The following is a 26,155-nucleotide window of genomic DNA, read 5'->3' as shown; positions in this document are numbered from 1 at the left end:
CGGGCAGGCAAACAAACTGGACAGATCCCTGCACCCCTCAGCCTGATGGAAGCGGGCTCAGACGTCCCAATCCGGGTCCGGAGTACTCAGGAGGTCTGTCTCAGCCCGGTGCCAGGAGGGCTTCGTGGAGGAGGCGCCGCAGCGTCGGGCGCGACTGGCCAGACGTGCGCGCAGCCCCCTTCGGGCACGCACGCGCTCCGTCCCGCGCACGCGTGCGCTGCGTGTGCACAGTGCTCAGGTCCCCGCGCGCGCAGGTTCCAGGCGGGCCCGGCGGGCGGGCGCCTCAGGGGCGCGGGCCGTTGGCGGCGGCCCGGATGAGAGGCGCGCTCCGTCCAGGCCCCGTGACAGGCGCCCGAGGCCCGCCTCTGTCCGGCTGTCCTTCAGGTAGTCCTTGCGACCAGCTGGCGCAGCCCAAGGGGGTGAGTGGACGATCGGAAAAGGGGGAGGGCCGCGGTCGTATTTCAGAGGGAGGGGGCCTGGGGAGGGAGGGGCCTGCGGAAGGACGTTGAGGGGCGGGGCCTGGGGCGGGGCTGGTCCAGGGTTGCGCTGCGACGGGAGGGCACCCGGGGAGGAGGCGGAGCCTGGGAGGCAGGCGGGGCCTACCGGGGCAGCGGCGTGGCTGGGGGCGGAGCCGGAAGAGGGCGCGATTCGTCGGGGGTGCGGCCTGCTGCGCGGGGGCGGGGCCTGCGGTGGGCTGAGTCTTGGCGAGAGACTGGTCCCCTCAGCTGCAGGTCAGCTTAAGTCTGGAGCTTGGGATTCCTCAAGGGCCCTCGGGAAAGTCCGGGAGCAGGGAGCGCGGTTCCTTTCCTGGCCCCCAGCGTGTCTGTGGAGCTGACCCCTTCCACGCACAGCCTTGCCTAGGGTCTGGAAAGGGTAGTCCCACCCTGAGGAAGGGGCTCAGGAGGCGCGGGGTGGCTGAGCTCTGCGACCATGAAGGTTAAAGTCATCCCTGTGCTTGAGGACAACTACATGTACCTGGTCATCGAGGAGCACACGCGGGAGGCTGTGGCCGTGGACGTGGCCGTGCCCAAAAGGGTGAGGGCAGCTTTCGGGCGGCGGGAGCACAGCTGTGGGCCCAGGCATCGTAGGCCGCGACCGTCAGTCCACACTCCGAGAGGCTCTCCAGACTACGCTGCCGGGGCCAGATCCTTCCCTTATTGTCTCATCTCTGGTTATTTGGCATTTAGGGTTTCTTGATTATCTTGTCTCTTCTGAGGTTAGAGCCGTCTTGGGTCTCCTGTTTTCCCTTTGTATGGTGCCTAACTGTACTGTGTGCGCTGGGCGTTCAGTAATTGTCTGCTGGATCTCCCCTACCCCCAGGCCCGTCCCCTGCCTGGGGCACTGTGCACCCGGGCCTGGCGCCCCAACACAGGCAGCTAACTGGACCACCTGCATCTCCCTAACTCCCATCCCTTTCAGCTGCTGGAGATCGTGGGCCGGGAGGGGGTATCACTGACAACTGTGCTGACCACCCATCACCACTGGTGAGTGCCATCAGGGCGGGCTGAGGCAGGAGGGTGTCACCCCTACCCTACCCTGACCCCATGTGATCCTGCTTCCGCCCACCCGCAGGGACCACACCCAGGGCAACACGGAGCTGGCAAGGCTGCTACCTGGCCTGGTAATACTGGGCGCAGATGAGCGCATCTGTGCGCTGACCCGCAGGCTGGCACATGGCGAGGAGCTGCGGGTGAGCGTGCACTCAGGAGGGGTGGGGAGAGCGCCCTGGGCCCAACCACCTTACAGGCCCACCTGCTCCTCTGCCATAGTTTGGGGCCATCCACGTGCGCTGCCTCCTGACGCCCGGCCACACCTTGGGCCACATGAGCTACTTCCTGTGGGAAGATGAGTGTCTGGACCCGCCTGCCGTGTTCTCGGGTACCGGCTGCCCTGCGTCTACCCGCCCACCTCCCTCTGCCCCATCCACCTTCTCTAACCCACCCATCTCCCCAGGGGACGCATTGTCTGTGGCTGGCTGCGGCTCACGCCTGGAGACCACAGCTCAGCAGATGTACCACAGCTTGGTGGAGACCCTGGGCACCCTGCCCCCTGAGACAGTGAGCAGCCTGCCCCTTACCCTCTCATGGGGCCCAGCCTCCTACATAACCAGTGCGCTCTGCACCTGCCTTATGCCGGGGTTCAGGATGACTGCTTGCCAGCTGTGGGGACAGGTGGACCAGGCAACGGGGGAGGGGCTGGGCCACTGGGGTGAGTGTCTTTGCCCATCTCTGCCTGTGGTGGTACTGTGCACCCCAAGTGCCTTCTTTCTCCAGAAGGTGTTCTGTGGTCACGAGCACACACTGGGCAACCTCGAGTTTGCACAAAAAGTGGAGCCTTGGAACAACCACGTGAAGGCCAAGCTATCGTGGGCCAAGGTGTGACCACTCCTTCCCTCTCAGTGGCAAGGTTGGAGGGTGGGGTAGGACTGGAACCAGGGAGGCTGCAGGGGAGTCCACCATGACCGACCCAGCTGACCAGACGTGGCTTGGCCCAGGGTATTCTGCCAGCCAAGGCTCCCACTGGTGAGGGAGGGGAGCTGGGCAGCCTGCAGGTCTGGCCCATGAGTGCCTGCCCTCAGGGTCTAGGCTCAAGCCCCCAGACTGGTGAGCTGAGTCAAGCTGCCTGGAGCTGCCAGACAAGGCTGTGACAAAGGCCTGTGGTCATTCCAGAAGAGGGATGAGGATGATGTGCCCACGGTGCCCTCAACCCTGGGCGAGGAGCTCCTTTACAACCCCTTCCTGAGGGTGGCGTGAGTATTGGCCAGCATGCGGGCCCTCTTTGTGGGGCAGGCTGGGGAGCCCATGGCAGGGCCTGAGCCAGTGCGTGTCGGGAGGACCTGTGTCCTCCCCAGGAGCCACGCTGCTGAACAGGCTGGCACGGGGCCGGACTGTTGTCCTTTGGGCCTCCCTGGCAGTCATTTGGATGCTGAGGGAGGTGTTGGGGGACTGGTTATTGGGCTCTCTGGCACCAGGGAGAGGCTGCTCTTTAGTGCCCTCCGGCAGTGGCTTCATTTCCACCACCATGCCCAGCTTGCCCAGCGGTTCCCATTGAACCCTCTCTCCCTGCAGAGAGGAGCCTGTGCGCAAGTTCACAGGAAAGGTCGCCCCAGCTGAAGTCCTGGAAGTGCTCTGCAGAGAGCGAGAAAGCTTTGAGCGGGCAGCTGAGCCGCTTCAGCCACAGGCCCGGGCACTCCTTGCGCTGCAGTGGGGGCTCCTGAGCATGCCCCGGCCAAAGTGAGCCCTACGTGGGCTGGGCCACATGCCCCTCCTCCCTTGACCCACAGGAGGATCGAGCCTTCCCAGCCCTGCCCAGCCTTAGAGGGTGGGCACCCTGGCCTTTCCTGGTATTGGACACCCGGGGCCCCTCTCTGGGCCACAGTCAGCCCTGAGACTTGGGTGTTTGCGAAGCAGCCTAGTGGGGTGCACAGGGCTCCTGAACTTTGAATAAAGCTTTGAAAGGCCTCTTTTTTGATGCTGGTAAACACTCTTGAAGAGAAGCCGGTTTCAGAGAGTTCCCTTTACTAGAAGTGAGCTTCTCGGGGCCAGGCCTGGTGGGCTGAATGCAATCTGCCCTCCCCCTGCCCCTTAAGTGGGGGTCCAGCTGTGGAGACAGGACTCAGCCAGAGAGACCACTGAGGCCTGATAGCAAGAGTCCTTCCCACCTGGACTCAGCCCCCAAGACACAAGTTCTCAAGCCCCAGAGACCGCAGCGTCGTCGAACACCTGGTTCTAGGTGGAGGGAACACCCATCCCCAGCTGGGGTCATGGGCCAGGCGCCTGTCTCCTGCCAGTGTCCTCTGCTGCCCAGTGTGGCAAGGTTCCCCAATCTCTGCTGTGAGCTTGACCAGTCTGGCAGGTCCAGCCTATCACCACCCTCCACATCGCAGCTTCAGGTGACTCTAGAAATGGGGGATGAGGAACCCCTCCCCTTTTCTCTCCCTTTATTGCCTCACAGGATGAGCTGAAACCCTCACAGCTTAGGCCGCCACAACCAGGAGGAGCCAGGGTACCTCTAGGGCTCTGGGCCCATGGAGAGGTTCCAGCAGGTGGTGGAACCTCTGGCCCCCTGCAGCAGGGAATCCGGGTGAGCACAGGCTGGAAGTCACCTTTACTGGCTGGGGGTCCTGAGTCCCATCTCTATGTGGGTCCCAATGTCGCCACATCTCATCCAGCATTTTGGGGGTGTGCCCTGGGGTCTCGGGTGACTTCCCTGCTGGAGACTCCACATGCCTTCCTGGGAGTCACGGTGCTGGCTGTGTTGGGCTGGGTGGATCCTTGAGGCCTCCTACCACCTGATGCTGAGGCTGGAGCCAGCCTTTTCCACCGCGTGGTAGCTTGTGTGCAGCAGGCGGCTGGCCTGCTCTGAGCCCTCGCCCTGCAGCCAGTGCCCATACAGCTCTTGGACCCCAGGTGCGTCCTCTGGTGCCTCGGTCCTGACCATGCTGTATAGGCTCTCAACCTGCTGGAGAAGCTCCTTGCCAGGCATGTCAGGGGCCTTGAGCTGGCCTCCACCATTCAAGCAGCCTGTGGCAGAGAAGGACGGGCAGAAGTGTGGTCAAGGGGAGGGTGTCAGCACACGGGGTCCCAGAGGGCCCACTCTGTCTGCAGCTACCTGCAGGGCAGGCCATGACCTCCACATAGTGGTATGGGCAGCGCCCTCGCTTGATCTTTTGCACCAGGTTCTGGATGTTGCGGAAGCCGTAGGCCGCGGCGAAGTGCAGCAGGACCTGGCCCTCCCTCTCCAGAGTCACCTCCTGGAGGTCCTTGTTCCTGAGGGGACACAGACCAGGCTGTCCACACGGCACGCCCAGGCTTCCTCTCGGGTTGGGGACGGTGATAGGGGAGGGTAGAAAGCTCCCTTCAATGAGTGGGGCAGGTGGCCTCAGCCCCAGCCTTGTTTTCCTGGTCTGTAGAATGGGAACCCCACCTTCCCAAGGTCTGACAAAGGCCCCAGCCCGCCCTCCCTGGAATGGGGACTCACGTTGGGACACATCCTGTGCCAGGAAAACCGTCCTGCCACCATGGGCCTCTGGGGCCCTGGGTCACTGTGCTGTGGGTAGGGGACACTGAGCCCTATGATGAGGAGACCAAGGGCTGGAGAGCTCTGGTGCCTTCACATGAGCCAGAGGGGAGGGCCCAGCTCCTGCCTGGTGCCCCGAGAGGCTGCCCTGCCCCAAGCTCCAGCCCTTCCCACTGACCTCAGGGGTTTGTAGGTGACTTCAGTGACGTGGATTCCAAAGAGCTCCTGGGCTGCATGCCGGAACACGTGCTCCAGGTAGCCCCCTGAGCCCCCACCCTGATGGCTGGTAGGCTCCTGGGCAGATACACTGCTGCACCTGGGGAGGAGGGCATGGCCTTACGTGGTAGTGGGGCTGCTGTCCACCAAGGCTTCTGGGTAACCTCTGTCATGTTTGAGAGCGCTTGCTTTCTAAGTGGAAGATGAGTCACAGACTCCAGGGCTTTGTGGGTGTGTCAGGAGGAAGCTCTGGGGGAAAAGGACTGTCCCCTCCGTCATATCACCTGTTCTGGGGAGCTCAGACCTGTATGAAGTTGGGGTCAGCTCTGATAACCATCAGCCAACTGTCCACAGGCCATCTCGTGAACTCAACCACTTCTGGACACCAACACATACCATGGGGCAGACGGAAAACCAACCAGAAGGAAGCTGAGGCAGAGAAGAGGGGGGAGGACAGTGCCTGCACCTGCCTCATCCCTTCTGTTGCCCACCAGGACACCTGTGACCCCAATGTCAAGAGCACCCCAATGCTGGACGAGCTTACTGCCCCTGACATGGCAGGCGTGACGTACAGACTGTCCAGGGGAGCCGGCTCCAGCTCTGACAGCGAGACCCCTTCTTCTTCCAGCAGCTTGAAGACTTCTCCTACGATGAGACCACAGCACAGACAGATGCTCTTCAGCTGAATCTCAACAAAAACAGAGACCGTGAAAGATCCCCACCAGCTACCTGCATCCCTAGCAACCTGTGAGTGGCCAGACGTCCAGCCCCTGCTTGTGAGTGGAGGATGAACCCAGCCAGAGGTAACTCCACTTCTGAAGGGCCTCCTGGTGCTGCGGTGGGGCAGACGCGCCTGAACCTACGGTGCCCCACAATGCGCCTGGAGTGGGCAGGGCACTGCGTCCCTGGACAGCGACCCTCCCTGGATCGTCTGCCTCCCGGGTGGGCGCTCATTTCTCTTTTAAGCATTTGGGAGCCTCTGCAAGGCTGCTCAACTCACAGACGGAGTGATCAACATGAGCCAGGGGGGTTGTGCTGGGCCTTACGCTGGGCACACAGCACCAGCTGTGTGCTCGGGGCCCCGCACCTGTTGTGATGACACAGTCCACATCACGTGTCTGGTGCTCTTGGCTGAAGAAGTCGGGTCTGGAGGCTTCCAGCTTTTTGTCATAGCAGGGCATCACCGTCACGTGGTAGATCTTGTCGGGGGTCAAATGCTGTGTGGAGAACAGGGCAGTGGTGCAGCTGCCTGGCCCCAGCAGCAAAGGCTGAGGCGGGGGTGACAGCACAGGCATGGCTGGGAGCACAGTTCTGCGTGTGGGTCCGTGACCACTGCAGTCTGGCTTATTCTGTAAGATGTCCCTGTTACCTGCTGCTGGGAGAAGAAGTCCTTGACCAGGGAGCCCATGACCTGCTGCGGGGACCGGGCGGTGCTGATATAGGGGAGGAGGACGTTCCCGTGGGTCTTCTCCGCATAGCAGATCCAGCCTGAGGCCAACACAGGGTGGGGGTGGTGGGGCAAGCGAGCAGGGCATGGGTGTGACTTTCTGGGGTGGATCGACTTGTATAGGAGTTAGGAGCCCACTAAGGAGTCCCCACTCTGCTGTCACCGACACGTGTCTCAGGTGTCCCTATGATCACCCCTCTGGGAACTGAAGTGACTACAGGTGACTCTCAGGCAGTGCCTGCTGACGAGCCCCTCCCCCAGCACTCCCGTCACCCATGTCCAGCTGTTGACACCGGTCTGCAGCATCAGCATACCTGGGCAGGCGGAAGTCAGCACGGGCAAGGCCTGCTTGGAATCAGCTTGTGCTCGGAATCGCCGCACGAACTCCCACTGGCTCTCGAGGAGGCTGAAGTTCCTCGAGAAGGTGGTATCAAACACATAGTGTGCCCCTGCAAGGGAGCACCCACCTCACCCTAAGAAGGATGGTCACAGCCCCAGGCGCTGTCCACCTCGCCCCAGAAGCAGGGCTCTGCCTTCCCGTGGGGTGTCACATGACACGCTGGTGTGCAGACAGCCTGGCGTCCTTGGGCCTTCCTTCCTTTGAGATCGGTGGCTGCCAGGGACCAGGCCAAACCCTGCGTGCTGCCTTGGGCAGCCGCTGGCACCAGGGCTCACCCCACGTCCTCCCAGCCCGGCTCCCAGCACACAGAGGTCGACCAGCTGATCTGAGCCAGAACCCAACTCAGACCTGGGAGATGTGCCTTGATGGTGATAGTTTAAAAACAGTATTACGGGGGCTTCCCTGGTGGCGCAGTGGTTGAGAGCCCACCTGCCGATGCAGGGGACACGGGTTTGTGCTCCGGTCCGGGAAGATCCCACATGCCACGGAGTGGCTGGGCCCGTGAGCCATGGCCGCTGGGCCTGCGCGTCCGGAGCCTGTGCTCCGCAACAGGAGAGGCCACAGCAGTGAGAGGCCCGCATACCACAAAAGAAAAAAAGAAAAAAAAAAAAAAAACAAACAAACCAGTATTAGGAGTGGGTAAATTCCAGACTCTGGGAAGTGCAACATCAGAATTCAGACAGTTTTCTATTAAAAGGCACTGCTCTCCGTATCAAAACAAAACTTCAAGTTGAAGTCAACCTCAGATAGAGTTTCTGATGCGTTTAAGCCCAGTGACAGCGGGGCATGACAAGCCTCGCAGCAGCCCTCATGTCCAAGCTGGAGCTCACCCAAGGTTCAGCACCTACCTATTTTTTTAAAGAATGCAGTTAATTTCCTGGCGGTGTCTGTAGGATTCAGCTGAAATCTCACAGCAAGCGACGCTCTGGACTGGGGAGAGACTGAGATGACAACCAGCCTCTGCTGATCGGGCGCCACCATCTGCAAAGCAAGGGACCTGCCGCTCGCTCTGTGTGTTTAACAGATTCCTGTGTGTTTAACAGATTCCAAGCCCAATTCCATCAGGGCGTGTCATTTTTGCAAACACGTAGAACCTGAAGTTTAGGGTTAACACTTCAATGTCAAAATACAAGTAATTGACTGAGATCCCACCAATGAGATCTAAAAATGCCAGGAGTCACTAGGAGACATAGGACAAAGGGCACCAGAAGATGAGCTGCCCTGACAACACGAGTGAGGAATGCTGGGGTTGATGTTGGGTTAGAGTGGCATCCCAAAGACTACCCCACCGCTCACCTTATTAGCACCTAGAACCTTCCGCAGCTCCTCGTGGCTCTGCTGAGTGATGAGCACGGTCTCTGCCGAAGTGACGCAGCCACTGCACGCCAGGCAGTCGTCCAGTGAGATCTTGGCCCTCTCCAGCTTCTTCGTCCCTCCATCCTGGAAGCACAAGAACCTGGTACCCCAAGGGCCCTCCGCATAAGGACGTGGAGCTCTCAGATGATGGGACCCACAGGAAACTTTCATTCTCCGTCTCATAACACTGACAACCAACTACTGGCTTTATGTGCTGTAAGTTCTTAGAAATTAAATATTTATTGCAGAAACATGTATACACGTTCTAGATTTTCATAGTGGCACCAAATTCTAACTTTGGTACAAACTTGGCTGGCATGTCAGATCATATTGAAGAGGCTTGCTGCCCGCCAGGGGTGGGAGATGGGCATTAAATCTGCAAAGAAGCAGCTGACTCATCACAGAGGCCCTGGACAGTCGTTGGTCCCCAGGCTGCCCTCACGGGGCTGTGGGGACAGGAAAATGCCCAAGGCCAGGCTCTAAATGGAGCAGGAAGAGAAAGGCAGGGCAAAGATTAAGGAAGAAAGAACAGAGGGATAAGGAGAGGGGCCGAGGGAGGAGATGGCGGGAGCCTGTGCCCACCTGGGCTGTGCCTGCCCAGTGCCAACACATGGAAGAGTGGGTGAGGGACACAAGGGGCAGTCACAGTGTCAGACTCGGCCAGACATTTGCAGAACTTGGTGTTCAAGCCAGCCTCCAGGCTGGGCAACTCTTCGTAGCTGCAAATGATCCCAGTAGAGCTCCTTCACTCTGCACACACAGGAGTGGTCTGAGCCAGGGCCAGGCGAGCTTCAGGGGCCCAGGGTGTGACCAGGGGGCTGACAAGACTAGAACTCCCTTCCAGCCCAGATCACTAGGCCTTACTTAGCACCAAAGCCACAATTTGAGCTCAGTGCATTTTCCCAGGTTGGACTGGCCTCAAGGCCAGGCTGTGATGCTGTGCTAGCAGGGGGCTGATGTGCTTCCTACTTCCCTCCAGATCAACCACTGCTGCTCTGGAGCAGCACCCACTGGGTCCCTAAAAAGGACCCAGTCTTCCGTGCTGTGCTGGACTTGGGCGGGACCCATGGTGTGCTGCTGCGTCACCCTCCTGGGCTGAGTGAACAGTGGCTCTCTCCCTGTGAACTCTGGATCCTGCTGTCTGGCCCTACCGTGAACCATCCTGTGGCTTCTCCCCCACTTGGGCAGGATCCCCGGGCCAGCATGCCTGGTGGTGCCTGCGGTCCCTGGGACAGCACAGGTGTTCTTGAGAGGCCAAATGGTAAACAGTCGGGGTAAATTTTAACGTTATTGGATTAGGATCTTGTCATTGCTAAATTACAAAGGAAGTAGGTGTTCCCTAAGAACAAGTGGTCTGGACTAGAAAATTTCACACAATTACAACTTAGAGAAGGAGAGAGGGAGGGGATGCGGGAACTGCCATCTCTGCAAAGAGCTCTCTGCAGAACATATCTGAGAAAGTACTGGTGAGACGTGCAAGGTCCTGTGGCCCCTGCATTTGTCACTCGATGGAGCAGTGAAACGTGGTTCAGGTCAACCGAGCTGGCACTTACCTGACTGACTTGGAAGTAACTCCCGTCATCTTTGATGTGGATCTTGGCCACGCCACTTCCTGGCCTCTTATCCACCCTCATGGGCTTGATGCAATCCTATACCAGTAAGAAACCCCAACGGGCACCTGAGTGCACAGAGGCGGAAGAAAAGGGGCAGCCTGATGGCCACACCACCACCTGGGACGAAAACTGTGCCCTGATTCCGGTCTTCCTGCAGCAGAAGCACTCTTAGCGCTATGGATCTTGTCACTTCTTACCCTACTCACGCCTGGTCAGACACTCTGTCCGACCAAGAGTTGCTCTGCAGGTCACAGTCAGATGCTGACTGGGCCTGCACGCTAACCTGTCTGCAGACAGCACCAACCCCCCACCCTCACCTTCCTCAGCGTAAACGTCTGGCGGGGCACAGTGGCCAGTTTTTCATTGACTGCTGGGAGGAAGCCAAGGGGTCGCTAGGAACGCTTGGCCCCACCCAGTTCCTGGAAGAAAGTTCCTTTCTCTGCCCAACTCCTGGAGTTCTTGCGGGCTCTCTCAACAGGAGCACCTCACTGGCCATCGCATTCCCAAAGGGAACTAGCCCCAGAAAACCTTGGTGGGAGGCCTGTCCGAGCTCCTCCTGCCAGTGTGCCGGGACCAGCCGCACCCGTTCCTCCTCCTGGGACGGGTTAGCTATGGCCCTCCGAGCCCTGGTCCTGCACGGCTGGTAGCAACCGATAAGCGGGGACACCAGATAAGGGCGGCCGGCTCTCAAGTGAAGCTGTCCTGTCCCCTTTGGGGGCAAGCTCTGTCTTGCCCCCCTGGGGGCGACACCTACGACGACCACCGCGGTGACTCCAGCGGAGCACCTCCCAAGCCCTCACAGCGGGTTGGGGCTGTCCCACTCTGTTCACAAGCAAGGAAATGGGCAGGGAAGCTCGGCAGGGTCTCCCGGGCCCCAAGCTAGGTGAGTCCGGCTGCAGTGGCCGCCCGGGAAGGGGACGCGGAAGCTACGGGGCTGTGCGAGCCAGCAGCCCCGCTTCTGAGCCCCTCTCTCAGGGGAGAGACTGCGGCAGAGGGGGGCTCCTCGCGCACGGCCGCTGCCCGGCCCGCCCACCTGAGACGGCGCGATGAAGTCGTCCAGGTCCGTCAGCTGCAGGGCCCCGCTGAAAAGCGACGCCATGGTGCCACACTGCCGCCCGCCGCCGCGCGCAGGTGTCGCCAAATGCCGCGAAACGGCGAAGCGGTTTCGCCATGCTGCCGGAAAGCGTCCGCATGGTTCGTGCGCGACTGGTCAAGCGGCCGGGCGTCTGGAGGGCTCGCGCCCCCTGCTGGCGGCCCCGGGCACCTCTCACTCTCCCCCATGCTTGGGCGCGGGCCGGGAGGCAGAGGGGCGGTGGGCGAGGGCGCCTCCCTCGCGGTCTCGGGCTCACCTGCCAGCCAGGTGTGCGGCCTCCGCCATCTCCGCCCCGGGAGAGATGCAGCCGACTTGCTTTACTTGGTTCCGGACGCAGCCCAAGAACCCAGAAGGGCGCCGGGTACGCAGAGACGCCCAGTGTCTGTTGAAAAGAGAAGAAAATGACAGTGACGGGGATGGGAAGCCGTTCCTCCCGAGGCTGCGGCTCAGTGCAGAGCCCTGGGGTTCTCGGAGAGAGTCCGCGGTTATTTCAAAGACCAGCCTGAGAAAACCCCATTTCCCTGTGAGAGTTTATTACCTGAGACAGAACCGCTGCTGGCTGGACTCAGTTCTTGAGTCGTCATGTACAGGTAATGACCATTTTTTAATGGGGCTTTCCAGAAAACGCCAGTGATGGAGTCTGGCACATCCCCGGGAACCACGTGGGCCCATCCCTGAAGGTCCTTGGCAGGATCAGCCCCAGAATACCCCGCGGGCAGGGCATGATCTCACATGCTGGGGGCCCATCCAAGCCTGTGCTCTTCTTGGGGTTCTTGTTCTGATGTGGGCTCTACCTGGTGATTCCTCACCTACCTGCGGGTTAACTGTGACGTCCAGGTGCCTGAGGCCCAGGTGTTGGTGCGGCTTCCTCCAGCACCTGCCGCCTCTCCTCTTGGCTCTGAGGATGGGAACTTCCTTCTCAGCAGCGAGAGGGCCTTTCACCAGGGACTGTACCTGGTGGGCTTCCAGGCCCCAGCACCCGCCGTCCTGGCAAGATCTGACTAAAGTCTGGGGTACGATGCCTGAAATCTCAACATTCTCACTCGTTGTTAGAACCAGACAAATACAAAATAAACTTAGTTTCACTGCAATGCCCCAGAGAACGTTTACAAAAAATGTGTGAGGATAATAAGTGCTGTTGGGATTGGGGCAGGATGAGGGTCGGTTAGGCTGGGGTGATGGAGAGGGTTTATAGCATAGGGGGCTCTTGCTGAGGCTGGGGGACAAAGGAGGGCTCTTCTAATGCTGGAGGGGACAGATTGACATGTAGATATGCAGGGCGGTTTCTATCTCTCTTTCCCCCAGAACCAGTGGAGCAAAGGTGGGGGCTAGTCAAAAGATGGAAACAGCCCAAATGACCATCGGCAGATGTGGATAAAGGAATGTGGTCCATCCACACCATGGACTATCATTCAGCTATAGAAGGATGAAGCACTGACACACTGTAATGTAGACGAACCCTGAAAACACTGTGTCTCGTGAGAGAGCCAGACACAGACGCCACTACTGTGTGATTCCACTTATGTGAAGTGTGCAGAACAGGCAGGTCCATAGAGACAGGAAGTAGATTAGAGTTACCAAGGCCTTGGGAAGGGGTTTCAGTTTGGGATGATGAAAAAGTTTTGGAAATAGATAGTGGCGATAATTGCACAACATTGTGAATGTAACTCTCGCCACCGAACTGTACACTTAAAAAAATGGTTACAGTGCCCAATTTTGTTATACATATTTTAACACAGTTTTAAAATTAATAATGTAATATGTTAAAAACCATTGAATCGCACACTTTATTTATTTAATAATTTTATTTATTTATGGCTGAGTTGGGTTTTCATTGCTGCCTGCGGGCTTTCTCTAGTTGCGGCAAGCCAGGGCTACTCTTCATTGCGGTGTGCAGGTTTCTCATTGCGGTGGCTTCTCTTGTTGCAGAGCCCAGGCTCTAGGTGCGCAGGCTTCAGTAGTTGTGGCGCACGGGCTTAGTTGCTCTGCGGCATGTGGGATCTTCCTGGACCAGGGCTCAAACCCATGTCTCCTGAATTGGCAGGCGGATTCTTAACCACTGTGTCACCAGAGAAGTCCCTGCTATTGATTTTTTTTTTTTTTTTACTTATTTATTTTTGGTTGCATTGGGTCTTCGTTGCTGCGTGGTGTGCGGGCTTCTCACTGCGGTGGCTTCTAGTTGTGGCACAGGGCTTAGTAGTTGTGGCACACAGGCTTAGTTGCTCCGCGGCATGTGGGATCTTCCCGGACCAGGGCTTGAACCCGTGTCCCCTACATTGGCAGGTGGATTCTTAACCACTGCACCACCAGGGAAGCCCCTTGCTATTGATTTTTAAATCAGTCTTATTGTGGTACAGTTTATGCACAATAAAGGCATCCATTTAAAGGGTATAGTCCAAAGAGCTTTGGTGGTTACACACATCCGTGAAATCTCCACCCCAGTCAAGACAGAACATTTCCATCAGCCCCAAAAGATTCCTCACTGCTACTCCTGCGAACAGGAATCCTGAGTTTTAGTGAAGCTGCCTGGCCCCAGCAACCAGTGATGTGCTTTTTGTCATGAGGGATTCGTTTGCAATTTAACATTTTTATAGAAACAGAATAATACATTATGTACCCTTTGATATCTGCCCCTTTCACTCAGCATAATGATGTTGAAATTCATCCTTTTCCCCCAAGTATGAATAGTCTGTTCCCTCTTATTGCTGACTAGTAGGTCAGCATATGAATAATACCATATTTCGTTTGTCCATTGGTCTACTGATGGAAATTTGTTTTTCCCCATTTTGGGCTATTGTGAATAGAGTTGCTATGAATATTCATGTATGAGACTTTCTGTGCACATCCAGGTTTATTCCTCTGGAGGGATTACTTAGGAGGGGAATGGTTAAGTTGTATGGTTAGGAGTATACCTAACTTCTTAAGAAAATGCCGGATCCAGGTGGAAAATGGTGGCAGCAGCTGGATCCTGGGTTTCTGGGCTGCGAGGTTCGTTCCCGGCTGCAGCTGGAGCAGCCTGTGTCGAGTGGCGCCATGGTGAGGAGGGCTCAGCTCGCATGTGGAAGGCCCTCACCTACTCTGTGGCACTTCCCGGAGTGGGAGTGAACACGCTGAACATCTTCCTGAAGCACCACGGAGAGGAGGAGAGACCTGAGTTCATCACCTACCTCGATATCCGCATCAGGTCTAAGCCCTTTCCCTGGGGAGATGGTAACCATACCCTATTCCATAATCCTCATGTGAATCTACTTCCAACTGGCCATGAAGATGAATAAAGAGAACCTGGACCACTACCCAGTGGGGACCACAGCACTGGTTTGGACCATTACTCTGCACACATGAACCAGAAAAGTGTATGGGACCTTAAGCTCACCTTCTTGTATCCAGTGATGACCATTATACTGATCTTCTGTCCCTTTACTTATGGCAGGAGATGGCTTTAATAAATAACTTTGTCAAGGGACTTCCCTGGGGGTCCAGTGGTTAGGATTCTGCACTTCCATTGCCAGGGGCCTGGGTTCAATCCCTGGTTGGGGGACTAAGACCTCACAAGCTGCACGGCGTGGCCAAACAAAAACAAAAAACGCCCAGCAGAAATGCCTGCACTACCTTGTGCTCCCACCACCAGGTGTGAGTCCCACTGCCCCACACCCGAGACACACTTTCCTTGTCAGACCCTTTTAAGTGTCCTCGTTCTGGTGGGTGTGTCTTGTGGGGGGTTTGATCTGCATCTCCCCAGTAAGTTGGGCATCTCTTCATGTGCTTATCGGCCATTCACATGTCTTCTTTTATGAACTGTCTGTTCAGATCTGTGGCCTGTCTTTTTTTTTTCTTATAAATTTATTTATTTTTGACTGTGTTGGGTCTTCGTTTCTGTGCGAGGGCTTTCTCTAGTTGTGGTGAGCAGGGTCCACTCTTCATCACGGTGCACGGGCCTCTCACTGTCGTGGCCTCTCTTGTTGCGGAGCACAGGCTCCAGATGCACAGGCTCAGTAGTTGTGGCTCACGGGCCCAGTTGCCCCGTGGCATATGGGATCTTCCCACACCAGGTCTCGAACCTGTGTCCTCTTCATCAGCAGGCAGACTCTCAACCACTGAGCCACCAGTGAAGCCCTGGCCTGTCTTTTAAAAACAGCTTTCCTGGGAAAGAATTCCCACACCATGCAACTTACCCACTTAAAGCATACAATTCAATCTTGTTCCTTTAACCTGAATTATCGAACACCAAATGGCTTTGGAATTTAGCTTTTGCTTCTGACCTGATAGTGTTTCTTTTTTAAAAAAATAAATAAATCGGGGCTTCCGTGGTGGTGCAGTGGTTGAGAGTCCGCCTGCCAATGCAGGGGACGCGGGTTCGTGCCCCGCTTCAGGAGGATCCCACATGCCACGGAGCGGCTGGGCCCGTGAGCCATGGCCGCTGAGCCTGCGCGTCCGGAGCCTGTGCTCCTCAAGGGAGAAGCCACAGCAGTGAGAGGCCCGCGTACCACAGAAAAAAAAAAAATAAATAAATAAAATAAAATAAATTTTAAAAAATGAAAAAAAATTATTTATTTATTATTTATTTATTTATTTGGCTGCGTTGGGTCTTGGTTGCTACGCACGGGCTTTCTCTAGTTGTGGTGAAAGGGGACTATTCTTCGTCGTGGTGCACGAGCTTCTCATTGTGGTGGCTTCTCTTGTTGTGGAGCACGGGCTCTAGGCACGCAGGCTCAGTAGTTGTGGCACACAAGTTTAGTTGCTCCGCGGCATGTGGGATCTTCCCGGACCAGGCATCAAACCTGTGTGTCCTGCCTTGGCAGACAGATTCTTAGCCACTGTACCACCAGGGAAGTCCCCTGATAGTGTTTCTTAACTCAGGCTCAAACTGCAGTTCCTGCAAGTAGGCACGGAGGAACCTTCCATCCACATCTCAAAATTCATTTAACTGTGCAATTGGGGGGCCTCACCTAACCCTCAGTTGGAAGTGATTGATCCTGTTAAGTCCATCTAGTGGATTTTTAAACTCCAGATTTTGTATTTTTCATTTCTAAAATTTCCTATTTGGTTCTTTAAAAAATATTTTCATTTTTTTCCTACCTCTACATTCATGAGAACCCATTTTTCCATGACCTTGTTGTCTGGTAATTCTAATACTGTCTTACTGTGGCCTCAGCAGATTCTTTTCCCTGGAGAATGGGTCACAGTCTCCCAACTCTCCCTGTGCCCAGCAGTTTTTGATTTTATCATGAACATTGTGACTGTTTTGTTGTGTAGACACTGCATTTTGTTATATTCCTACAAAGTCTGTTGCTGCTTCTGTTTGGGCAGGCAATGAACTTGGTCATACTTGAACTGTGACCTCTGCCACTCCCAAAAAGTGCAGAGCTCAGTCTTGGCCAGTTTGTCATTTGAGCTGTCTGCCTTGCACACACATGATTCAGGGGTCAGCAAGAGGCCTGGGTAGAGTTGGTACACAGAATTTGGGGTCCCCTCCTCTGGCTCTCTCCTTCTCAGAGTTCTCCACATGCTCTCTGCTGTCTAGTTATTCTGGGCTCCTTCCTTTGGCTCTTTCAGCCAGAAAGATGGTGGGATTTCTGCTGGTGTCTGAGCACCGCACACCATAAAGCCACACCCACAAAGGGAAATCCACGCTGGCATCTTCCCTCAAGTATCAATTCCCGTCCAAAATCTGGCTTCTTTCCTTCACTCCCCAGAGCCCTCAAGGAACTGTTTTTTTTATATTTTGTACAGAATTTTTCAGTTGTTATCTATGGACAGGACTTTTTTTTTTTTTTAAAGGCACTTACTCTTTCTGTGAGTTGGTTCTTGTACCTGGCAGCCTTCCTGATTTCTGTACTAATTAGCATTTGGCTCGACTGTATATAATAGAAAACCCAGCCCACAGAGAGAGGTCAGAGACCGGACAGATTCCACACAGGGAATTCTTATTCACAAAAGTATAGGAGGGCAGGGGGGCGGGGTGGGAGGGATCGAGGGAGCCACCAGGGACTCTGGCTCCAGGGGCGCATACAAAGGCTGTGGTGCCAGGATCCGCGTGCAGACACTGGCATCTGGCCAGCACAAAGGTGGTCTCCACCTCCCATCCGGGAGATGGCCAGTGCCTGGGCAGGTGAGCTCCCGCAGCCCCCCACCTGACCACTGCACCACCACGCCGACCTGAGCCTGGAACTCACTCCCAGGAGTCAGGGAGTCACATCCTGGATAGGCGGCCACTGACTGAACCTGCTGACTGGAGTGGAGACCCTCAGGGCACCAGCCGTGGGTGGGTGGGGACGGGGACCACACCCTTGCCTTGCCCTGCAATTGTGGGCTCTCTGCGGCACTGAGCCTCTGTTGTACCACCTGAGAAATGGGAGAGTAAGACCCCACAAGGTGAGGCCTTGGCTCCGCACACATGCCTGGTACCTGACTGTCAGCCCATCTGGAGCTCCCATGACTGCCCAGGGAGGGAGAGGCAGAGGTGGCTCTCCCCGCCCCCTGCAGCCCCTCCCCCAGGTCTCCACCCACACATTCCTATGGCCTGAGTACTGCTGCTCCCAGCCGCTGGCAGAGCCTTGTTTGTTTCCCTTGACAGACCCCAGAGACTCCCACCTCTTGCCCTACTGCTTCCCAGTTGAGGAAACCGAGTCAGAAGACGCGCAGAACTGGCTGGTAATCCTGGAACATCAGAGTCACCATGGGCAGGGCTCCCCGGACCCTGAGGAGGTGACTGGGGTCTGCCCGCACTCAGCCTAGGCTCCAGGCTCATGAGGGGCTGACCTTGGCCTCATCTGTGTGGGGTGGGGTCATGATGGAGGGCATTCTGGGGGACGTGAGGGAGGGGACACTTCCTTCAGTACCTCCAGCCAAGCAGCTCTGGGTGGGAGCAGGGATTAGGCGGAGGCTGGTACTGGGACCCAAACAAGCAGGCTAGGGGAGGTAGGGCAGCCCCCACCCCTGACCACCATGGATGTCTCCACCCTAGTCCCCACTTCACTTGGGGAGCAGCAAGCACAACCTCCCCTGGCCTCAGAGGGCTGTGCCCTTGGTCAGCTCTACCCTTGCCCCAGCTGCTCCTGACATGCTATGTGACCCCAGGCTAGCCACACAGCATCTCTGTGCTTGGGGAAGACCAAATGACCCTGCATTGAAGACCCTAAACCTGTGATCCGTGCCCCTTCCTGCTCTCACCAGACAGGCCTGAGGCTGGCAGGGAATGTGGTCTGACTTCATGTGCTACCACTTGAGGGCCAGACCTTGGGGACTGAGGTTGGGCTGGGGTGGGTGAGACAGGTGGAGCAGGAGAGAGCTTCAGCCAGTGTCCTGCAGCTGCACACCTGCTGAAGGCTGTGAGCTCATGGTTCTTAGGCTCAGGGTTGGAGCTGGCCGTTCCTCTGTCACTGACACAGCTGCCTCTACCTCACAGGCCACTCTGATGAGCTTGTGGTCCACTCAGACCTCAGACCCCACATGCTAGCAGGCAGGCCCACCCCCAGGTCCTGGGCAGGGCTTGAATCACCTGCTCCAGCATCTCTGCAGGGCCCAACATGCAGTAGGCACTCAGGGAGTGTGCAGGTGGTTAATGAGTGACAGATGACCAGGTGGACATTGGTCTAGAAGTACTCAGGGTCGGAGATGGGACCATCCCAGGTACCAGAAAGGGAAGCATCTGAGCAGCCTTGTATAAGGAGACAGAGCGTGGTGAGGGGACTGTTTGCTTGTCACACAAATATGCGTGCCCTGGACTACCTGAAACAGACGTGACTCTGGCAGGTCACACTTGGGCCACTCTGGAAGCTGCAGCCCTAAGACAGCTGAGGTGCCTCCATGGCCCCAACCTGGCCTATCTGGGGGTAGGAGGTGTGAAGGTTGCAGATTCTAGGGCCCACGGTGGGCTGCAGGGGTTCTGAGGGAGCCCCTACCTGGGGTGCAAGGGGTCCCTGGTTACATGGGGCTGGGGTGGGGGCTGAGGGGAGACAGCAGGGGGAGGCATAGCTCCTGCCTGGCCTCACCCACCCCAGGGGCAGGGGCCCCACTCAACTGCCTCTTTTCTGTTCTGGGGGCCTGGTAGGGGAGGGGAGCTCCCCAGGACACTCCCCGAAGGCTGGGCTCTTTGCCCTGCTGAAAGGAGTTGCTGAAGCATAAGCGTGTGTCCCGTGTCGTGTCCCCCCCACCCAACCACCAATTTCTGAGCCAGGGGTGGGGCCGACACAGGCCTGGGTGGAGGTTTGGGGGAGGGGATGGTTCCATTCCACCAGCCCTAGGTGGCCTCCGGCTCGGGGCCTCCCTGGGAGGGGCAGGTGTGGAAGGCAGTTTGGTCTCCTGCAGGCCCCTACCTACTCCGGGAGAATATTCTGTGGGGAGCGGCTCCCCACCCACCTGCCACCCACACTGGTCCACAGGCCCCAAACCCCACTACAGAGAGCACACGGGGGTCTCCCCAGAATGCCCACCCACTGCCCCACCCTAAGGGCTGGCAGGTGGGAAGGGGTGTCACCCTTTGTTGTTTTTTTTTGGCCACGCCACACGGCACATGGGATTTCAGTTCCCTGACCAGAGATTGAACCCGGGCCATGGTAGTGAGAGCCCGCAGTCCTAACCGCTAGGCTACCAGGGAAATCCCTCTGGTACTGCCCGGGCCTCTGCTTTGGGAGCGACCTCAGAAGGGAAAGCAGTGGGCTGGTGGGCCCTGCCGGCCTTGTCCACCTGGCAGGGCCCTGGGTTTGCACAAAGCTCAGCACCTGCGGCTGTGGGTGGGAGGGGAGGGTGGCCACGCTGCAGGGTGAGGGGTCGCTCAGCCTGACCCCCAGCCCGGAACTGCTCAGCTCCCCTGTTTTGAGTGGGGTAAACTGAGGCCAGCCAGAGCCAGAGGCGGCCCTGCCTCCTCACACAAAACTCTCCTGCCCTGTCCTGCCCTTCCCTGCAGGGAAAGAGGACAGGCGCCAGCTGCTGGCTGCCCGCTGGGGCCCTCACAGCTGGGGGCCAGGCTGACTCAGACCTGACACCCCTGGCTGAAGGGGCCAGTTTCCCAGAGGGGGCGGGGCAGGCGTGCTGGTTGGTTCTGAGAGAAGGGCCAGTGGCAGCACAGACACTGCTGTGGAGGCATGTGAAGGTTCGACTTGGGAGCCCGCCGGGGCCTGAGGCCCCTGCAGCCCCCCAAGGCCCCGCACTGGCCTGGGGCAGTGTCATGGGCAGGGGGACATGGTGGGGGCAGGGAAGCAGCGGGGACATCAGAGTGGCTGTCCTCCACAGACTATGGCCTTGCAGACTGCTCAACCCCACCTGGGGTCCTGTGGGACTCCCACCCACGGCAGCCTCTTCCTCCTTCTCAGCCTCGGTGAGTCATGAGGGCGGGTTGCCGCAAAACGCTGGTGTGCAGAGAACACAGAGGGCAGCCGAGGGTCCTCAGGGGGTCGGGGCCTTAGGAAAGGCTCTACCTGCTCTACACGTCCTCTCCAGCTGTGGGCAGTGCCCCCCAGCCCCTTCCCGGGCAGGTGTCCTGAGTCCTGGGCAGGTGCCCCTGATTCCAGAGAAGTGTCCTGAATCTCGGCAGGTGCCTTGAGTCCCAGGCAGGCTGTTAGCCTTGTCTCTGCCCCCAGAGGTGACCGTGTCTGGCACCCCCACTGTACCACAGTGCCCTATGGGGTTGGAGGCAGAGGCAAGGTGGTGATGGGGGCACAGGTAAAACTGAGGGTGACCATGGAACAGGTTTCTGCCTGCCCTGTGCAGAGGGGCCCCAGGAGGAGGATGTGGGAGGCCTGTGCTCCCTGGTTCAGTGTGTGGACCGTGACACCATAGGGTGAGGGGCCTAACCCTCTGTTTCCATACCCGTGGAGTGTGCACGGGGCTGGGAGGGGCCGACTTTGCCTCCTTCCTCCCCTGGGTGGAGCCCCTGCCATCCCCTCGAGCCTGGTGTCCCTTCCCCTGCATGGTGGGCGCTACCTTCCAGAGCTCAGGCTGCAGACACGGAACTGGTAAAGCCCCTCTGGGGAATCAGGGGAGGGTTTTCTGGCCCTGGGTGGGGGTCCTTGGAAGCCAGGACACTCACGGCTCAGTCCCAGCCCTGCTCTGTTCTCAGGGTGTCTTTACCCCATGGCTGCAACGGGACCTGTCCTGGCAGCGGCCTGAGGTGACCGTCATCCTTCCGAGGGCCCAGTGGGGCACAGAGAGTGAGCACGGTGCCCAGCTGCGTTGGGAGACTGGGATGGGGAGCTAGCATTGCGAGGTCTCACCTGTCCACACCTGCAGCCCTTCCTAGCCACTCAGCTCATTCAATCATGACAATGCAGGAGAGTGAACAAAATTGCTCCATTTTGCTGATGGGTAAACTGAGGCCTGGAGAGTCTTGTGGTGCCCAGGGTCTCAGCGTGGGTGTGGAAGGAAGAGGAGGTTGACAGGAGATGTCCAGCACTGAACCCACTGCCTGCCCCTGCAGAGAAGGCCTGCCCCCCGGGGCGGAAGGCCCAAGTGGTGGATGAAAACCTTGTCTTTTACAAGGAGTGGGAGCTGGAGGCTTGTGTGGACGGAGCCCTGCTGGCCGCTCAGATGGACCAGGTGAACCTGGTGCCCTTCACCTGCCAGCGGCTGCACATTTTCAAGCGCAAATTGGATGAGGTAGCTCAGGACTCCCGCCTGCCTGCTGTAGCGCAGTCTTCCCAGCTGCCTGGGGAGTGGCGGCGGCCCTCACGGTCCCTTCCCCCGGAAGTTCTACCCACAGGGGTACCCTGAGTCCCTCATCCAGCACCTGAGGTACTTCTTCCTTTGGGTGACCCCCGAGGACATCCACAGGTGGAATGTGACTTCCCTGGAGACTGTGAAATCTCTGCTCAAAGTCAGCCAAGGGCATGGGATGGATGCTCAGGTGACTGGCTGCGGAGGTGGGGAGGGGCAGGCACAGGGTGTGAGGTTGTGCAGGCCTGGGGGGCACAGAGTGTGAGGTGGTACAGGCCTGGGGGTTGCACAGGGTGTGAGGTTGTGCAGGCCCCAGGGGATATGTCTCTCCCTGCTCCAAGCCACTGAGTGGCCTCCTCCCACAGGTGGCCGCCCTCATTGCCCGCTATGTAGCGGGAAGGGGCCAGCTGGACAAGGCCACACTGGACACCCTGGCCACCTTCCCTGCTACCTACCTGTGCCTCCTCAGCCCGGAGCAGCTGGGCTTCATGCAGCTCAACATTGTTTGGTGAGTCCTGGGGTCTGTCAGGTGTGGTGGGTGTGCTATGCTCTGAGCTCACTGCCCAGCCCTACGCTGCCTCCTCAGGGCGACCAGGCCCCAGGACCTGGACACATGCAGCCCACGGCAGATGGCTGTCCTCTACCCCAAGGCCCACATCGCCTTCCAGAACATGAGCGGGTCTGAATACTTCACAAGGATCAAGCCCTACCTGGGTGAGCCCGGGAGGACATGGGGGGCGTGTTCCCTGAGGCTCCCCCTCTCATTGGGCAGCCCGCTGGTGGTATGACCAGTGGTCAATGTGCCCTCCATCCCTCCAAGTGTGTGTAGGCTGAGACCCTGTGAGTTCTGGGCACCCCCAGCCTATCTTCCAACCCAGAGGGTCAGGTGGTCACCAGGCAAATCAGGGGCCCAGGAATTTCTTAGGAAAAGGGACTCTTGGTAAAGGAAGTGGCTTCTGGTAGCCTGTTGTCAGAGGGTGAGACTGGGGGTTGCTGTAAGGTCTCACACTTGGGGGCCCCTCTCCCCGTGGGCAGGTGGGGCCCCCACGGTACCTGCGGGCTCTCAGTCAGCAAAACATAAACATGGATGTGGCCACATTCAAGAAGCTGCAGAGAGAGGCTGTGCTGGTAGGGCCATGGAGAAGGGCAGGGCCTCTGGTGGGGCGGGGTCTCAGGAGAGGTAGCCAAAGCCCCCTCCAAAGTCTGGAAGTGCCAAGGCAGGGTCTATGGGTGGGGCAGCATGGGATGGTTTGGACACAGTAGAGGACAGCAGCCTTCTGGGGAAAGGCAGGCAGACCCTGAACCCTGTCTGGGGGCTTTGGCGGCCGCTGACCATTGCTGAGGTGCAGAAACTTCTGGATGCAAACCTGGTGGGCCTGAAGGCTGAGGAGGGGAACAGCCCGCTGTGGGACTGGATCTCCTGGCAGTCGCAGGAGGACCTGGGCAGTCTGGGGCTGGGGCTCTACGGTGGCACCCCCAATGGCTACCTGGTCCTGGACTTTAACGTCCGAGGTGGGCTGGGGTGGCCAGCCGGGTGGTGTCGGGCAGAGTGAGGGGTAGGGTCTGAGTTACCTCTTCTCTGAGCAGAGGCCTCCTCGGGAGGCCCTCACCTCCTCAGACTAGGACCTGGACCTGTGCTCACTGTGACCCCAAGTCTGCTCCTGGCCTTAATCCTGAACTGAGCCCACTGCTATGCTCTGGGAACTGGGCCCTGCCATGGAGACACCACCTGCCTGGGAGTAGGCCTGGGTGGTCTCTGTCTGACCCCAAGGGCACCAGAGCTCAATAAAAGAAGCCCCATCCTCCCTTGAAGAGGTGCCCTGTGGTGTTTTGAGAACTGGGTGAGAGGGCCCTGATGGCTGTGGCCCAGTTGACAGGGTTCCCTGGGTTTCAACCCCTCCTCTTTGCACTTGGAAAGGGGAGGGACTCCAGACAGTGGGGCCCTCAGGGCCTTCCTGATGCTGTTTCCATTGTTGGGTCTCCCCCCAGGCCAGGCCAACACTCAGGGTGGCTTCTGGTGACACTACTGCCCCAGGAGATGGCAGGCTGGAGTCCTGATCCTAGCTAAGAGGGTCTCTGTCCCTCCTCGGGCCCAGAGCAAAGGGACACAGGCAGGAAGATAACCTCGTCCTTTATTCAAATCAATCAGCGAAGTCAGTCCGCGGAAACCCCTCCCCAGCCCTAGTTCTTCATCTGGAAGAAGCCAGAGGGCAGGGGCAGCAGCACCCTCACTGGCTGGGGCAGTGACTCAGTCTGGCTCCAGGTCCTGGGAGCTGGGTGTGAGCAGGGACTGGCCCTGAAGGCCCCTAGGATGTGGGACATGGCCAGGTCCCCTGGGCATGGGGCATGCATCTCGGTCTAGGCAGGCATCCAGCTCCACCTACCAGCCCCGGTTTTCCTGCAAGTAGTGCTGGGGCAGCGCTGTCTTTGGAGGCCATGGGGCAGGTGCCCTGTGAGTGGTTCCAGCTGGGTCCCGGGGTGCTCCAATACAGCAGCTACAGGAGGCCCGAGAGCAGGGCCACAGCAAGTGGCAGATACCTCAGGTGGGCTGGTGGGCTGCCGTAGGTGGAACATGGAAGGAGCACCCTTCAGTCCATCTGGGAGCCCCCAGGCTGTCCTGCCTCCCCCAGGCCTGGGCGGCCCCTGCGCCGGGCTCAGGGCTCACACCATCCCTGTGGGTGGGGAAGAGCAGTGAGGACCTCCATGTACAGCTGCTCTTCTGGGCCTCGACGGGGACCTCAAAGCTTCCCTACTCTCCACTTTCTGCTGCTCAGCAGATTTTGGAGGAGGTGTCCCTCAGCAGGCAATGCAGGGTGAAGCCAGTGTCACTCAGATGTCACCCAAGGAGGCAGATGGAAAGAGTAGGCCAACGCTGAATGAGATTGGGCGCAAGACAAGAAGCTAGTAGCAGTCGGGGGGGGGGGGCACACAGGACAGAGGGGGGATGGCCCGCTGGAGTGGGGAGGGTGGGTGCAGGCATACCTGAGCTGGGGTCAGTGCTCCAAGGCTGGTCTGAGGTGGGGACTAGATGGGGCATCCAGGGGGTGGTGTTGGGGGTCCCAGTGGTCAAGTGGGTGAGGCCGGTGGGGCCGTCTGGGTCTGTGTCCAGGCCCAGCTCGCCCAGGGCTGACCGATTGAGACTGTGGAGCCAGGAGCTGATGGTGGGGTGGCTGTGAGCCTTCTGCAGGTCCCCCATGTTCTGGCCCAGCAGCGTCGTCACGTTGCACACACTTAGGCTCTGCGAGGGGAGCGAGGGGAGCAAGGGGTCGTGGGCGGGGTCAATGCTTGGCTGGAGCGCAGGGGTGAGACCCGGCAGAACACACCTGAAGTGACCTGGGGCCCACACTGCCTGCACACCTCCGACTTTGGGGTGGGTGTTGGGGACTGCAGACTGTAACCTAGGCATCCTCAGCTAGGCCAGCCCCACCCCCTGACGGGTAGCCCCCGGGCCCACCTGCAGCACTCGGGGGTTCAGATTGGTGAAAGTGTCAATGTCCACGGAGACGTTAGCCTGGGCCAGGTGCCACAGCTCCTCCACGGGGGCACCGCCTAGGGGCGGGGCTTCTGGGGCGGGGCTTCTGGGAAGCGTGCCCTACGCTGGGCGAGGTCTCACCGAGGTGGGGGGGCGTGAAGCTGTAGTAGGCCTCTGTGGTTCTGGCGCTGCCGAAGGCCTTTTGGGTGTTGTCATAGAGCTCGTTCTTGCGGCTCTGAGGGCAGGAGGAGATGTCCAGGGCTCCGGCCAGCCTGGGTGGGGGGTGAGGCTGATGGGCAGGCCAGAGGCCCCTCCTCCTCTGGATGATGGGCCTGGCTCCCTCTTTCTGAACCACAGCTTTCCTCTTGCTCTCGGTGCTAGGTTCAGTAGTGTCTCCTCCAAGTTCACGTCCACTCAGAACCTCAGAATGTGAGTTTATCTGGAAATAGGGTCTTTCCTAATTGTAGCTGTAATCAAATTAAGATGTGGTCATACTGATTTAGGGTGGGCCTTAAATCTGACGACTGGTGTCATAAGAAGAAGGAAACTTGGACACAGATACAGTGGGAAGCCAGCTGTGACAGAGGCAGAGATGGCGGTGATGCAGCCCTGAAGCTGGAAGGGGCAGGAAGGAGCCTCCCCTACAGGTTTCAGAGGGAGCCCAGCCCTGCTGGCACCTTAATTTCAGACTTCTGGCCTCCAGACTATGAGAGGACACATTTCTGTTGTTTTTAGCCACTCTGTTTGTAATTCTTTGTTATGGAGGCCATAGGAAGGAAGCTAATCACCTACAATGGCCTGGCCTGGGCCCCCACCGGATCCTTCCTTGGCTGAGGAGTGGAGGTGGCTCCGAGGTGTGGGGGGTGGGTTGCTGGGTGGGCTCACTGAA

General features: G+C 58.4%; 3 protein-coding genes across 7 annotated transcripts; 2 read left to right on the top strand and 1 right to left on the bottom strand.

Annotated features, from left to right (window-relative positions):
• The first annotated feature begins 212 nt into the window (after positions 1 to 212).
• On the top strand, positions 213 to 8,689 carry HAGHL (hydroxyacylglutathione hydrolase like). Of its 4 annotated transcripts, XR_010836438.1 has the most exons (11): positions 214 to 419; positions 852 to 1,035; positions 1,420 to 1,484; positions 1,573 to 1,690; positions 1,770 to 1,878; positions 1,954 to 2,057; positions 2,274 to 2,375; positions 2,670 to 2,749; positions 3,955 to 4,083; positions 5,213 to 5,274; positions 5,590 to 8,689. XR_010836438.1 is itself a non-coding variant. In XM_059038499.2 (9 exons), the coding sequence occupies exons 2-9, from the start codon at positions 931 to 933 to the stop codon at positions 3,235 to 3,237; spliced, it is 852 nt and encodes a 283-aa protein (XP_058894482.1). In that variant the 5' UTR covers positions 213 to 419; positions 852 to 930; the 3' UTR covers positions 3,238 to 3,461. The 4 variants fall into 4 exon arrangements, 2 of the variants coding, with proteins under 2 accessions (XP_058894482.1, XP_058894483.1); XR_010836439.1 differs by lacking the exon at positions 3,955 to 4,083; XM_059038499.2 differs by lacking the exons at positions 3,955 to 4,083; positions 5,213 to 5,274; positions 5,590 to 8,689 and adding an exon at positions 3,069 to 3,461 and having other exon boundaries at positions 213 to 419.
• On the bottom strand, positions 3,502 to 11,834 carry CIAO3 (cytosolic iron-sulfur assembly component 3). 2 transcript variants are annotated; one of them, XM_059038482.2, is made up of 12 exons: positions 11,683 to 11,834; positions 11,085 to 11,526; positions 9,992 to 10,087; positions 8,379 to 8,522; positions 7,931 to 8,063; positions 6,997 to 7,131; positions 6,605 to 6,723; positions 6,323 to 6,452; positions 5,808 to 5,880; positions 5,198 to 5,335; positions 4,612 to 4,769; positions 3,502 to 4,523 (listed from the first exon to the last, which is right to left on the bottom strand). In XM_059038482.2, exons 2-12 carry the CDS (start codon positions 11,148 to 11,150, stop codon positions 4,285 to 4,287), a joined length of 1,431 nt encoding a protein of 476 aa, XP_058894465.1. In that variant the 5' UTR covers positions 11,151 to 11,526; positions 11,683 to 11,834; the 3' UTR covers positions 3,502 to 4,284. The 2 variants fall into 2 exon arrangements, with proteins under 2 accessions (XP_058894465.1, XP_058894466.1); XM_059038483.2 differs by lacking the exon at positions 5,198 to 5,335 and having other exon boundaries at positions 11,683 to 11,807.
• An 8,544-nt stretch (positions 11,835 to 20,378) lies between these two features.
• Positions 20,379 to 23,476, top strand: MSLN (mesothelin). The gene is given in 11 exon segments (XM_067012890.1): positions 20,379 to 20,460; positions 20,618 to 20,676; positions 21,202 to 21,292; positions 21,559 to 21,737; positions 21,829 to 21,984; positions 22,160 to 22,302; positions 22,381 to 22,508; positions 22,830 to 22,845; positions 22,847 to 22,921; positions 23,119 to 23,306; positions 23,382 to 23,476. Coding segments are annotated over 11 exon segments (1,212 nt in total).
• The last annotated feature ends 2,679 nt before the right edge of the window (positions 23,477 to 26,155 follow it).

The sequence above is a fragment of the Kogia breviceps genome, chromosome 14 (genome assembly GCF_026419965.1).
Source record: "Kogia breviceps isolate mKogBre1 chromosome 14, mKogBre1 haplotype 1, whole genome shotgun sequence".
Lineage (NCBI taxonomy): Eukaryota > Metazoa > Chordata > Mammalia > Artiodactyla > Physeteridae > Kogia > Kogia breviceps.
Note: the sequence above shows the minus strand (reverse complement) of the source record. Positions and strands in the feature narration are given on the sequence as shown.

Coding starts and splice junctions, on each gene's coding strand:
- HAGHL (XM_059038499.2), top strand. CDS start 931: ATGAAGGTTAAAGTCATCCCTGTGCTTGAGGACAACTACATGTACCTG. Junction 1,036..1,419: donor ACGTGGCCGTGCCCAAAAGG/GTGAGGGCAGCT, acceptor CATCCCTTTCAG/CTGCTGGAGATCGTGGGCCG. Junction 1,879..1,953: donor CCCGCCTGCCGTGTTCTCGG/GTACCGGCTGCC, acceptor CCATCTCCCCAG/GGGACGCATTGTCTGTGGCT.
- CIAO3 (XM_059038482.2), bottom strand. CDS start 11,150: ATGGCGTCGCTTTTCAGCGGGGCCCTGCAGCTGACGGACCTGGACGAC. Junction 5,881..6,322: donor GGACTGTGTCATCACAACAG/GTGCGGGGCCCC, acceptor GTCTCATCGTAG/GAGAAGTCTTCAAGCTGCTG. Junction 4,770..5,197: donor GTCACCTACAAACCCCTGAG/GTCAGTGGGAAG, acceptor GTGTCCCCTCAG/GAACAAGGACCTCCAGGAGG.